General features: G+C 41.3%; 1 protein-coding gene across 4 annotated transcripts in view; it reads right to left on the bottom strand.

The window, feature by feature from the left end:
• PHACTR2 (phosphatase and actin regulator 2) overlaps positions 1-14,451 on the bottom strand; it is a 139,577-nt gene that overhangs the window by 29,486 nt on the left and 95,640 nt on the right. For 3 of the 4 annotated variants that reach the window (XM_077350973.1, XM_077350990.1, XM_077350984.1), the window contains exons 3-5: positions 9,875-9,955; positions 8,069-8,224; positions 1,875-2,105 (exon numbers count right to left, since the gene is read on the bottom strand). In XM_077350973.1, the coding sequence (XP_077207088.1) occupies positions 1,875-2,105; positions 8,069-8,224; positions 9,875-9,955 (468 nt within the window). The remainder of the gene's footprint in view (positions 1-1,874; positions 2,106-8,068; positions 8,225-9,874; positions 9,956-14,451) is intronic. The other variant, XM_077350997.1, reaches the window with a different exon arrangement.

The following is a 14,451-nucleotide window of genomic DNA, read 5'->3' on the forward strand; positions in this document are numbered from 1 at the left end:
TGATGGGTAATAATAATAATTATTATTATTATTATACTAATAATGATAATAATAATAATCCTAACCCTGCCTGTGGCGCCACGGGCGCCGCGGACTAAATAAAGCCGTAAGGGCTTAGGGGGAGGAGTTAGGGCGGGCTCTGTCCGGGATGAGGAAGGGTGCCGATTGGCCCCTTCCTCCGGACAGATGATCGGCGGGGGTTCCCTGGCCGGCGCCCTGATGCGGCGAGAGGCGCTTCGCGAGCTGCGAGCCGCCCACGAGCCGCCCGCTGCCATTTTGTGCCTTGCTGTGAAGACGAGCGGCGGCCCGCGGCGCTGACAGCCGGTGCCGGCCCGCGGCGCTGAGAGGTGGCGGTGGCAACTGGCAGCACCAACGTGGGGAACAGGCTGCAGAAAGATGCGGCGCAGAGCTGCCGGCCAGCCGCTGGCCCGCGCTCTCTGACGAGGCAGCCTCCGCCACTGGGGCTCAGCCCGACACGCACTTCCGTCCCACCGCCAGACGTGTGCTGCCATTTTGTCCCGCGCCGCGAACACGAGCGGCCGACCATGGCACAGAGAGGCGGCAGCAGCAACTGCCAGCGCCAAGCTACGCGGCCAAGAAGTAGCGGGAAGATGCGCCGCGGCAAGATGTGGCGCCAGCCGCCCGGCACCCAACCACCGTACCAACAATGGACCGCGCCCACCAACCTCTCTCCCGGTCCACAGCCCGACCACGCTGTTTGGACAGGCCGACCCAGGCGCTTCAGCCCCGCAGCAAAGCGCCTGCCGACATCTCCTCTCTCTCCCCAAGGAACTCAGGTAGGAAGCGGCGTGCCCCCACAACAGGACACGGCCACGGCGGCGGCGAAGACTACCTGGCTCACACACGGCCGGCCACCGCTGCACCAGGGGGGGGGGCTAAGGCTGCCTGGCGCCCCGGGAAGCGTCTGATGGCCGCTAGTGCCCTCTGTATTTCAAGTGCAGCGGGCTTGTTTACTAGTATCACCTAAGACCAACAAAGATTTATTCAAGGTGTGAGCTTTCGAGTAGAACAGTGCATGCACTTGAAAGCTCGCGACATGAATAAATCTTTGTTGGTCTTAAAGGAGATACTGGACTGTATTTTTTTGTTATGTCTGTGCAAAAGAAAATACATTTTGGTTTTTTAACCCTGAATTTTAGTCATATTTTATATTTTTTTGTCAGAACCTACCATAGCTCAGGGTGGCTCCCTTTTTGTGGATTACTAAATCCAGATGGTGAGACCACATATTGTTATTAGATATATGTTATGCAGTCAGATATGAATGAATCACATTTCTTGCTCTTATATTTGGTGCAACTCTCAAAAGTAAATGATCCTTTTTTTTTTTTTTTGCTGTAGTATTTCCAGAGGGACCTTCATGACTACAAAGGCTACAAATGAACATTATTTTAACCAACATTTTTCAGGGTTCCAATAAGAGCTTGATAACCATGAAAAACATACTCTGTGCTCCACAGGCCATATGCTGCCTACTCATGCATTCTGAAGGCAGAAGAAAATACAACAGCAGCAATATTATCACATGCACAGAAAATAAGTGACATCTGTCTTCTTTTATGTAGCCCAGTTCTCATTCAGAACCATGCCTGCTGTTGATAATCAGGCTGTAACAGTATCATGATCCATGGATCCTGGAACGCATAGGGAATGGCTTTTATTAGATGGAAAACTTGGAAAACTTAGTATTTTTTGAAGTGAAGCACAAAGCCAATGGAAAGTTAGTAATTGTTCAGACATGTGCCTTCAATACTTTCAATATTTAATGCAAATAATAAGTACTATGAGACCAAAGCCACACAACCTAAAGTAAATACCATCATGCGCTTTGGAATAATCCACATATTACTCACCAGCTTCTCGATTCACATTGCGGCTTGTTGGCTTGGGAGGTGGGGCAGACGCCTGCTTAGCAGGCACCTTGCCTTTTTTTTTAGCATGTGGCACTTCATTAGTCTTATGGCTAGTGGTAGCAGCAGCAGCATTTTTTGGAGGTATGGTTGCTTTTTTAGCTTTAGGCTTAGATTTAGGCGGTGGCAGAGCACGGGGTGCTGATGTTTCAGGATCTTTGGGAAGAGGTTTCTCTACAAATGACAAAGTGAACAAAAAGCAACTGACACAAACAGATGATATCAGGCAACACAAAGACACTCTTTTTGGTGCTGCTCTATCTCTTGAGAATGTACCTTATGTTGGCTTATTAAAATTGCTTCCAAACCAAAGAAAGTAGGCTTACCAGTTGCCTGCTTTGGGTGGGAGCACTCCCACTGGTATGCCATCCTCCCACCCCCACTCCCAGACTCGTGGGAGAAAAAAATGTGTGAGGTCACATCCATCCTAAGTCATGGATGTGATGTAAGCACACTGGGAGATGCTCTGGCTGTTCCCCCAAAACTCCATAAGGGTCCCTGCCCCACTCAGAAATGCTGGTCATGCACCTGGCATCCATAACAGATAGACAAGCATCATTGTAATTATATTAGGACTCTGGTTCAGATTCATACTCTGCCATGAAACTCACTGTATTGCCCTTGAGCTAGTTACTATCTTCATCCCATTAGTTTGTTATGAGGATAAAATGGGTAGGGGGCATGGACACAGAATCTTTGCAGAAGGCTTGGATTAAAAATGTAATAGGATATTGGGTCTTGCACTACATCTCCCAGATTCACATTCATCAAGTGGGCCAGAATAGTTCTCAACATTTTTAAAAGAGGTAAAATTCTTTTGCAAATATTTGTCACCCTTATCAAAGGAGGAGAGTCTCCCGAGGGCTGGTGTGATTATAACGACATCAGAGATATTTCTCAAGAAATCATATCTGAATTTCCTCCAATCCTCATTCCTTTGTTATCTCTCTGACCTGTTCTCAAGAGATAGCCAGCATACTCATTAGTAACAATTAGCATATGGAAAGGAGTAAGTTAGGCAATGTAAGACCAGACATACCTAGTTAGTAGAGGTGGCATGCAAACACACCTTTTCAATTTCACCATCAAGAGATCTCAACTTCTTCATTTCTGAAGTTACCAATCAGTTCATTTCAGCTGCCTCTTTTGTTAATTGTTCAGGACCAAAGGAAGTCTTTGCTATAGCCTGCCCTGCATTTACTATCATAATGTGGGATGGCAATAATTTATACTTACAGTGTTCCTCAATACAAGCTGGGTAATAAGAGGTTTTTTTTTTTGTTTTTTTACATTTCACAAAGCTGACAACAGAATTGTAAGCAATCTAGGGCAAGCTATCTTATTCAGTGTATAAATAATAATCATTTACCAAAATACAAGCGTATGAAAACCTGTCAGCAGGTTTTCATTATACTGGTACAAGATAAGAACTTCCTTTCAAACATGCTTGTTAGATGGCTGACACACCATCATTATTACTAATAGCAATGGCTACAAAATATTAAAAGCATCTGTAAGATAACAGGTATCAGGTGGATTTAAAATTGCTAGCATTTCTATCATTGTTTAGCTCCATACAGGACAACTTAGAATGTTAATGTTTTAAAAACAGTTGAATAATTCTTTACTGTTTCTACTACCACACTGAGGTCTAATCACGAAAACATTCTAGATTTCATTATTATAGTAGGTTTGTTGACTATATTGCTATTTGTATACAAGAAAATGAATCCGGTACACAAAAATCAGTTATAAAGGGAGTTATGGGCATTTAAGCATCATTGAGATAACATGCAACACATCTATATGCAAATAATGGAGTATAGGGTTTGTGGCTGTAGTGTTATGTATGTTTGTTCCTCATGTTTAGAAAGAAAAGATAAAACCTGAATCCAAATATTTTCAAATAGTAAATAACACACAAAACAAACATCTGCATACTTAAATGAAAGATCTACCCTGTTCTCCATCTTCATGTGTACGTCACAGCTCATTTGTCTTTAATGTCTTCTCAAAGGAATGCTATACCTCATCAGTAGCTAGCAGCATCTCTCCTAGAGAAGATATGTATCTGTGTGTATGTGAGTACACACACATATATTTGTTATGGTGGTTTTATATGGTCAGTGAAAACTCTAGCTCATTCTGGCAGGTTTATTGTAAAGGTCTCATTTTCTCACCAAACACATAATGGATCAGACCATTTAGTCTAGCATCTTGTTCCACATAATGGCCAACCACATGCCCCTTGAAAAGTCTATGACCAGTCAGTGGAGGCCAAAGCCCTATAGTATTTAGCACTTCCATTAAAGGTTTTCTGATTTTGAACAAGCCTTTGATGGCCCTGTCATTCATTAATGGATCTAATTCCTTTTTAATGTTATCCAAGTTAGTGACCATCACTATATCCTAAGAAGTAAATTCCCTTAGTTAATTACTCATGGAATTAAATAGTATTTAATTTTCATTATTACAAAAATCAGCCATTAAAGTTTCTAGGCACACTTTAATTCAAATGACGTCAAGACACTCCTTCATATTGATATCATAGTGATTAAGAGCAGATTGTAGAATAGCAACAGGTAGCTCATAAATGCTGCTTATGTAGCATGACACATATGTGTATTTTGATAATCTGGAAATGCCAATAACGTCTTATTCTGCACTAATAACTACCGGTAATGTAATAATAAGCTAGTTGGCTCCTGTGCACAAACCATGCTTTCTGTTTACACAGCAGACTCCCCAAATATGCAGAAAAAGATGACTTTGTAAATTAAGAAAAGGACAGAAAATGGTGAAGTCTCAATATGTCCCAGAAGAGATTGATTGTTGCTGATGATTAATTATAAGTTTTTCAGATTTGCAGTACTAAGCAATTTTTTTAAAGCTCTTCATAACCCAATAGGAATTCTCGGAAGTAATACTGTATCATCAGCATACAAACTGGCACCTCTCAGTCTGCCAGTTTGGGGGATGGACTTCAGATGTATTCATGAAGTTCACTAAGTTGTTGATGTACAGAATAAATAATAAAGAGGCCAAGATGCAGCCCTGCCTAACACCCTTGTATGTCTTGATAGAACTTGTTAGGTGCCCACGACATCTGCATCTAACTCTGTTCATGAATGGCCTGAATCAAGAATAACAATCTTCGATCAATTGGGTGTGTGTGTGTGTGTGTGTGTAATTTTTCCCAGAGTCTAGTGCTTCTAAGAACAGACAAGATCGAGTGTGTTCAGGATGGTATGTCTGTAGGCTACAGTCTAATGCTGGAAGCTGTATCAAATGCCACTTTAAAATCAACAAAAGCTGCATAGAGTGATGCGTTGCCTACAGATGTGTATTTCTCTATGATCTAAAGTTGACCTCTTCACTCTAAATCCTGCCTATTCCTCCACTAAAACATCCTCTTTTTCAAACCAATAAAATTTTTTCTCCTGCAAATTCTTGATGTAGAGCTTGCTTATGATGCTTAATAGACTAATCGGCCTATAGTTAGATGGATCTCTCTCCCAATCTCTGCTTGCTTTACAACCAAGGGAAATTGTTATTGTTAGAAGGGTTCCCTGGGCAATCAAACACAATTAGGATAAATTACCTCCTCTGACAGGAACCATCAGATGATATATCAGGTAGCTAGATTTTGTGCTCAGGTTTGTAAGATTAGAAACTCTGTACATGGAAACTAAGTTTAGGATGGATGAAATTTTATAATTTTTAATCTTTTATATCAATTTTAATTTTAAACATTGTTTATATATTATGTATATGCTTCTAAATTTGGATTGTATGATATTTTATATTTAAACAACGACAGTTACTATTACTTTTCATATTGGTCAAAGACCAAAGGCCCCTTTATTATGGATTGATTGGCTGATTGAGTGTTGCTGTATGGCAAGTAAAGGGGACAACATACACTCGAAGGAGGAATCAGTTTGTCCTAGTTCCCATGTGTTTAGTTAATCCTGGTGGGAAAAATTTTGGAAAGTGTGTTTTCAAAATCTCTCTCTCCCCCCTTCCCCCCCCCACTGTATTTCTTTGCAAGCATTCAAACTGTACCCTTCTAATGAAAGCAGAATAAATGGAGCCCAAGAAGAAGAGGAGTTTTGGGCTTCCAGGGGGAACCACCAGATATTCAGAAAAGTATAACCTTCCCATGGGGTGGTTCCCCAAAAACACAGAAAGAGGACTATGCATGCATGCCATTTCATTGTGCTACAGAGTCCTGGTAGTGAGAGTGCAGAACAAAGGTACAAGCCCTGACTCTATCTCTTGGCCATGAAACGAAGGGAAGTATGTAGCTTACAAGTGGTATCCCTACTGGGGGGTGGGATTGAAGTTCCCATGTATTCCCTTCCCAAGAAGCATTGAGAAATTTCTTCTGAGTGGGAAAAGGCAGGCAGAAGACAGGGTAGGATTCCTTTCACAACCACTATCTTCATGGTTCAGTGTAGTGCTTGGCAGGGGCCTTGAGGTTTCTGCTGAAGAAGAAATGCAAAACTGATGGCACAGGAAGAGCAAGTAACTCAGGATTTTTACTTCCCTGATATTCTGGATTGCCCACATGTACAGATAACAATGTCAGTTTCTCCTATAAATTTGCATAAATCAATCATAAACCACTTTCCCCTCACACAAACAACCTTGATAGCAGGTTATGGGTACAGAAGTGTAACTTGCTTAGTTACCTTGAATACACTGCTATAAAGAGAAAGACTAGTCACAATCCCTAGAAATATTTTTAAAAAATCTTTATTGCTGGATCAGACCAATAATTCCATCTAGTGCAGTATTCATTCTCTTACAGTGGCCAGCCAAATGCTTCTGGGAAGCCCGTAAGAAGAGTATGAAGACAATGGGCTTCTCCTATTGATTGTTCCCAGCATTTGATATTTAGTGGTATGCATCAACTATGCAATTAAGGTTCCATTAGCTATCATGGACAATAGTCACTGATAGACATATCCTTTTATATTCATTTGTCTGCTCCTTAAAAAAAATAAAACAAGATAGCGATCATCACTAAATCTTGTAGTTCTAATATTGCTCTTTTCACAGGAGCCAGGTTACATAACCATAACCATAATGATCACTATAATTTTAGCTCTGGTGAAAAAACAGTGTACTAAGTAGCAAATGAGGCCTCACAGCCTTTGAAGACCTCAGTATATATTTAAATTTAGACCCAAAGCATCATTCAAATAGTTGTTATACTTGATCAAACTGTTGATATTATTAGATGTATTCTGATTTGCAAAAGTAGTACACACCTTTAAAAAAACTTTCAAAAGAAGTATTCGAGATGTTAAACAACTACCAGAAGTTTGCACATAATTATTGTATCTATTCTATTCATTTTAAATATTGTATTTAATTGTATTTAATGAGTGTTGAGTGTATTGAGCAGGTAAAATTACTTGTCTTCAAAGTGTTATTTGTGTTATTTATTTTATCCTACAGTAATGCAGAATATGAAGCACATATACTAATCTAAGACTACCAGAAAATAGGCCCAGAAGACATAATAATGGAATACCCCACTGGCACTATACCTCTGAATACCAGTTCCTTAATGGCAAGGGTGGGGGAGTGTCTTCATGCTTTCTTTGTAGGTTTTCTGGTAGCAATTGGTTGGCCACTGTAGGAAACAGACTAGATGTATGTTTGATCTGGCCCAGCACAACTCTTCTTATTTCTTCCGGAGACAGGGAGTCAAAGCTTGGTGGCATGGACAGGATTTCAATAATTAATCATAATCTCTTCCATACATGTAACAGAACAGTTACTAACTGCAAAAGACAATAGAGAATTTTGGTTCTGGATCACTGCCAGAATCCATGCACATATTAATTTAAAATTTTCTCTTATTCCTTACCTACTACATCCTCTAATACACATACTTGCAGCAGTTTTATTTTATATTTTATTTAGAATTAGAAATAATAGAATTCCTATCTCTGTAAGAGATGAAGTCACTTTTCTTACCAATCCCCCCCCCCCCCCCCCCCCCGAGCCAATATGGCATTTGGGTTCCTTGTTAAAGACTGAGGTAACTTCATCTGTACTCATGTCAGATTCCATTCTGGTTTTGTAAAGGGGAAACCAATCTAGGCAAAAAGCATCTTAAGTACCTTTTTTGTTCTCTTTTTTCTCTTCTAAAGTGGGTGGCTTTGTTGATTTGGAACTATTATCTTCGACAGTCTTTATGTTTTCTTCCTGTATAGCTTCTTCACCAATGACTATTGAGTGTCCATTGGAGATTTCATAGTTTACAGTTACATCACCACCTAAAATGAAAACAATGTATTTAAGACCTTTTCACATGGGGTAGCTTGTTCTTAGTGTGCATTCAAAATGTATAACAATAACTAGCATGATTTAATGACATGTACAAAGTGTTCTACAATTTCATTTGGCAAAAGAATAGAAATTTCCAACACACTCAACAATGAAATTAGGATTTTATGGGATCATGACAATTGTATCAGGTATCAAGCTGTCTTGCCTCTCAAAAACATAAAACATTAATGAGGCAATAACTTATTTTTAAAAATATGTGTTGGTCTTCATCTAGCAGCATTTCAGGGTGGCAAGCAATAAAATACAAATGATAATTGAAGATCTAAATAATCAGAACATTTTAATTTTAAAATACACATAAAAAAGTACAATGTTGCTAAAATCTGTAGAAGAGATATTCAATATTAACCCATTTTCCCAAGGGGGTTAAACACCAACAAAATAATACCATCAGTTATTCTCTTGGAAAATAAACCTTATTTTGCCCGTTGACTTAGAAGACTAGGCATTAGGGAAGCAACTTAGATAAAGTCATTCTATAGGTGAGGATCCACTACAGAAAAAGCCCTATTTCTGGTAGCTACCCAGCTCCCTTCGAAAAGCGGGGGACCTTGGCAGATAAACTGATTTGAAAGATAAGTACATACAGAAGTAGATGGTACTTTAGATACGGTAATCTTCAACTGTTTAGAGTTTTAAAGGTAATTACCTGCACTTTGAATTGTGACAGAGCACCAACAGGCAACCAATACAGTTTAAATTTTACGATCTTAAATGTTATAGGTGAATTTTTATCTGCCAGTAAAAAGCTAATACAATCCTCTACTGTGTGAACATATTCTAATAATCACATACTATGTGTACAGTCCTGCTGTCCATGGAGAGAAGGATACTGTGCCCACAAAGTAATTCAGCATCAGCTGACAGAAGGAGGAAGACAGAGGAGAAGGCTGATCCAGCACACTTTTCTTTTCCATGTACAAGCTCAGCTCACTGACATCCTGGACATTCTAAGGCCTAGTGGACTCCTGCACCCCTGCCATGGCAGGGCCCCCTCTGTATACTCTCTGCACTTGTGGAGGGTAGGATTTCATCTATTATCAATAAGTCATGAAAATATTCAACAAGGGGAGGGGAAACATATGTGTGTGTATCTAAAACCAACATTTTAATACTTTGGGAACAGCCCAGCTCCAGGTGTTCCATTCTTATACTAAAGCCCGCCCCATCCACACAAATAGTGGATTTGTTAATTAGTGTCTCTGAGGTAAACTTAGAAAACAGTTAAAATAAGGTGAACTCAAAGGTACTTTTGCACAGGAATATTTTTTCAGTACCAAAGGCCAGGAAAAGCATGTTGGATGCCTTATCCACAGCTCACCCTCAACATTGCTGCACAAAACACAGTATGGCACACTCCCCTCCCCACACAACTAATCCAGCACTTTGACACAAGGTGGTCATGTTATGCTCTGTCATGAGGCTCGTGCACATCGTACAGTTCATTCCCCTCAACCTAAATAATGGCAGAGTAACTTGTGCTTGCTATGGGGCTCTCGGATGACTCTTTTGTTGCAACTAAGCATGAATCTATGCTGGAGGGCCACAGTTTATACAAGTTATACAGTTTGTATCACCTTGCTCAGTTATTTCCTTCAGGACACCCCTTCTTATCAGCTCCTCTCTGCTTTGCCTTGTCGATATCTTTCTTTCCAGCACTTAAGAAAAGAAAATGGAAAAAATTAATACATCCATTCCATAAAAAGATAAAATAAAATGAAGCATCCTATAGAATGCCAATAGTGCTTGATATTTTGTTCATAAATCCAGGTAATGCTTCTGAGCCTACAGAGAACAAAGCTATTATTAAGGAGTCTGGAGATGGTTGATTCACACCATCTGTGTTTTTGTGTGGCAGGGATACATTCTCTAGCCAAACTGAAAACCTGGGTATGTGATTGCTCATGGCCAAGTTGTCTGAAAGTTCTATTAAATCTATGCACCATGAGAAACAGCCATCTTGGAAGCAGTGTGTTCCACCCTGTAACTAATGGCTGTCTTCAAGCTTTCCCTAATTTATTTATTTATTTTTTTGGAATTCTATGCCACCCTTCTCCAGAAGGTCTTGGGGTGGCTTACAGTGAAGGAATGTGGTTGAGGGTCACAAGAGATTTGAGTTTGACTTTTGAGTCAGTGATGTCTTACAAGGGGTTTTTCTTTAACTGCTCTTATGCTATGTTCCATCCAAACTGTAAACCATGCAGCTTTCTATATAGTCTTGTTTTAGTTTCCAAGACTTAACTCAAATCTTTTATTGACCAACATAAGGCAAATACAAAAATGCAGGAACACAAATCAATTAGCCTAATTATTAGGTAGCTTGATACTTTGGCAGTGGTCCCAAGTGAGATATGGCATTTATATACAAACTATATATGTGATCCAAGAGAACCACATGACATATGAGGTTTCCGGTGCAATAGAGCAGGCTTTCTCAACAGGGGCTTCATGAAACTCCAGGGAAGGTTTCCCCAACTAGGTGGGAGTTAATTTTTCAAAAACAAACAAAAACAAACAAACAAAAACCCAATCAGATGATATGACTATATATGGTCATGTTGACCTGTCCCCCCCTCCCAAAATGGCTAATAATGGGCCTGGAGGGGGTGGAAAGTGGAGGAGCCCTGGTCATAAAAATCCTTGCTGGCTGAGGCTCATCACACATGGTAACAACTGGAGTCCTCTCATTTTAACTTAATTGGGTGGTGGTGGTGGTGGCAGGAAGTGATCAATTGCCCCAGGCCCAGCCCTGTTCCCAGCCCAGCAGAGTAGGCTGCTGGGCCATTTCTGGTGTTGGGAGGTAGGGGGCACTGGAACATAATGTCATATCCGGTTTTAGTGTCTGGGTGATGCCACTTCTGGTGCATGTGACTTCCAGGGGTGTGGCAGGGAGGTGTGGCTGCTAACATTACTTCTGGGGTTTCTTGAAGCCTGAAGAATGTTACAGGCGTTTCTCACTTGTAAGAATGTTGAGAAAAGCTGCAGTAGAAAAATCAACCACAGGGAAACAACAGCTATGGGCTTGGATCCTATGATGCTGTTGGTGAAGCAGCAACTTTTTTTTGACAAAATGACTTTTCCATCTGGGAGGAGGAAAGGCAATTTTTGCCTCCTGTTGCTGATTCTGACTTTTCTCCTACAATATTCCTCTAGATCCACTTAACCACAGGAACATAATTTCAGAGCTACTGTCAGAGGCAGTGTTGGGGAAATTATCTTAATTCTATCATGACTCTGTTCATGCTGGTTAGAATTCACACCAAGATGTATAAATTAGACCACCACAATGCGATCCACAGAGTACTCACTTTTGCTTCAACTTATTAAAGACTGAAATGGACCAAGTGAATTCAAGTACAAGCCATATCATTTGTGGCCTGTTGATTCTCCATGTTGATTCTCTGGACATCACTCCCCACTTAGACATTTCAGAAAATAATTGCTAAACTGATATTCTCAATGCAATTAAGAAATGTTGATTCTGTCTTTAATTCTCGCTCATTCTCATCTCTTTTCACTGATGATAGTTTGACTTCTTACTTTCCTTAAGTATTATCCAAAGTAAATTTAAGTGGATTTATTTCATGTTGTCTCTTCCACAACTGCTTCTCCATCTCCAGTCTATGTTCATAAGCCATTCATCTCTCCCACCAGCATTTCTGAGATTTAACTGTGCCACCTGCAGCCTCTCCAGTTCTCATTTCTTAATCTCTGTTCTCCTTCTCACTCAAAAGAGTTACAGGACACCAGTGAGCTGGATATACTTTAAATACTTCAAAATGGCCAAACAAGCAAGCAGGAGGGCTTTGTATTATTAGGCTCTGAGCACGTGCACATGTTTTGCAGAGTTGCAGCTGTCTCCATGGAACTGTTTGTTGTTTCATTCATCATCCTTGCACATCTGTTCTTGATCACTTTCTCTTCATCAGGCCTTTTTAGTTTGGCATTTCAACAGTATAAAAAGAGTATTTTTTCTCTTTGATTTCCCCTAATCTGTTTATTTTCTAGGGAGTTTTTTGCATTGTTTTAAAAAGTGTTAAAGTGATAGCAACAAACTTTTTATGGCACACGGATTTAAGATGCTCTACTCTTAACATGCATACAAAAACTTAGTTGCAAACAGTAACTTCAAATTCAAGCATATTAGTTCATATATAGTATCTTCAAGTGCAGTGATGCATAAAAAAAGCATTGTAAAAAATACTATGCACTGTAGCTCTATAAAGAACCCAGTCTCAAGAAACACAAATTCACAGTGTGGGATCCAACTCACTGTGAACTGAGCTACTTTCTGTATTACATCCTATAATCTCTAAGAATCCTTCGTACCCTTCTTGCTGCAGCGCTTCATGCCTACTTTAAAACTATCTGAAAAGTTCTGGATGATGGAGGAGGGATGAAAGGAAGGGGATTCGGCAGAAATAGCCCTTCTATGTTACTACTCAGGCCTCTTCCAACCTTCACCCCATCCCTCAGGACACTCGAGTGGAGGCAAAGGTGGAAAACCGACCTCTGACACTGATGCTGTGTAATGCCAACAAATCCTCTACCCTGCCAACCTGCTTTGTAGAACAGAAAGTGAACCTGGCATGGGTGATGGAGCCCTGTGTCAGGGAGGGTGAAACTGTTGCCCTTAAAGAGCTAGCCCCTGCCAGGTTTTCTGTCCTCCATCAGTCTTAAACTGTGTGGTGGGGAGGAGGAGTGGCAATACTAACCCGGGAGGCTTTCTCTTTCAGGGCTCTACATGTGCCGTCAATCCCAGGAATTGAATGTGTTGGCCTCGGGTGGGGCTCAACCGAGAGCATGGCCATCTGGCTGGTTTACCACATGGTCAATGCACCACCAGATGCCCTGCCTGCCCTGCTGGAGGCAGTAGCGGCCTGGACATTACAGTTCCCTAGACTATTAGTTCTGGGGGAATTAAAAATCCATGCTGAGCTGCCATCCTCTGGAAGTGGGCTGGACCTGGTATAAGCCATGGTGACACTACGACTCTCACAATTTGTTGTTGGCCCTACCCATCAGGCAGGCCACACCCTGGGCCTCATTTTCATTGCGGGTTTCAATGTGGATCTGGTCACAGTTAATGCCATGTCATGGTCAGACCACTATACCCTGAAGGCTCAGCTAAGGCTGCCTCCACCTCCTCAGTTGGGTGCCAAGCAGATTTTTCCTTGCCCGTGAAGACTTATGGATCCAATTGAATTCTCAAGTGCTCTGCAGGACCTAATACCTCCTGGCACTTCTCTAAATGGTCTGGTCTGTGACTGGCATGACAAAATGCTGGTTGCCATTGGTGAGATAGCTTCCTGACATCCTCTCCATTCCCATCTCAAGCAAGCTCCTTGGTACACCAGAGAACTTCACAAGAAGAAACGGGAACTGAAATGACAACAGTGAGTTTGGAGGAAGACTTGAGATGAAGCCTCAAGATCATCTTATAGCAGTGGTTTTCAACCTTCCTAATGGAATAAGGGGTCTCCGCCAAGAGATAATCAATCTCTCCCTTGAAACGGGAGATTTCCCGGAGGGGCTAAAAGAGGCAGTGGTTCTCCCACTGCTGGAAAAAAAAACATCTTTAGACCTCTGAGAGAGAGGTTCAAGAGTGTAAGCAGGTTACAGTGGATGAGTGATAGGGTTGTGAGTGTCCTGCACAGAGCAAAGGGTTGGACTAGATGACCCAGGCAGTCCCTTCCAACTCTATTATTCTATGAATAACTACAGACTCATTTCACACCTAGCATACCTGGGGGAAATTAATGAAAGGGCTGTTGCAGACCAAATATCAGCACTCCTGGGAGAAGCTTCAGTGCTAGACCCATTTGAGTCAGGTTTCTGTCCTGGCCATGGAGTAGAAACAGTGCTAGTCACCCTGACGGATGACCTCACTGAGGTGGGTAGGCGCTACTTGTACTATTAGACCTTTTGGCAGCGTTTAACACAGTCAACCACGAGCTTCTAACACTCACCACCTTGCCGACACCAGAATACAGGGGATAGCCCTTCAATGGCTGAACTTCTTTCTCCAGAGCCATGGAGAGAGGGTTGCAACAGGAGAGAGATCTTCAAGCCGCCACCGACTTATATGCAGTCCCACAAGGAGTGGTTCCTCTTTCCAACCCTATTTAATATCTTAATGCACCCTCTTGCACAA

Source organism: Paroedura picta, chromosome 1, assembly GCF_049243985.1.
Source record: "Paroedura picta isolate Pp20150507F chromosome 1, Ppicta_v3.0, whole genome shotgun sequence".
Taxonomy (NCBI): domain Eukaryota; kingdom Metazoa; phylum Chordata; class Lepidosauria; order Squamata; family Gekkonidae; genus Paroedura; species Paroedura picta.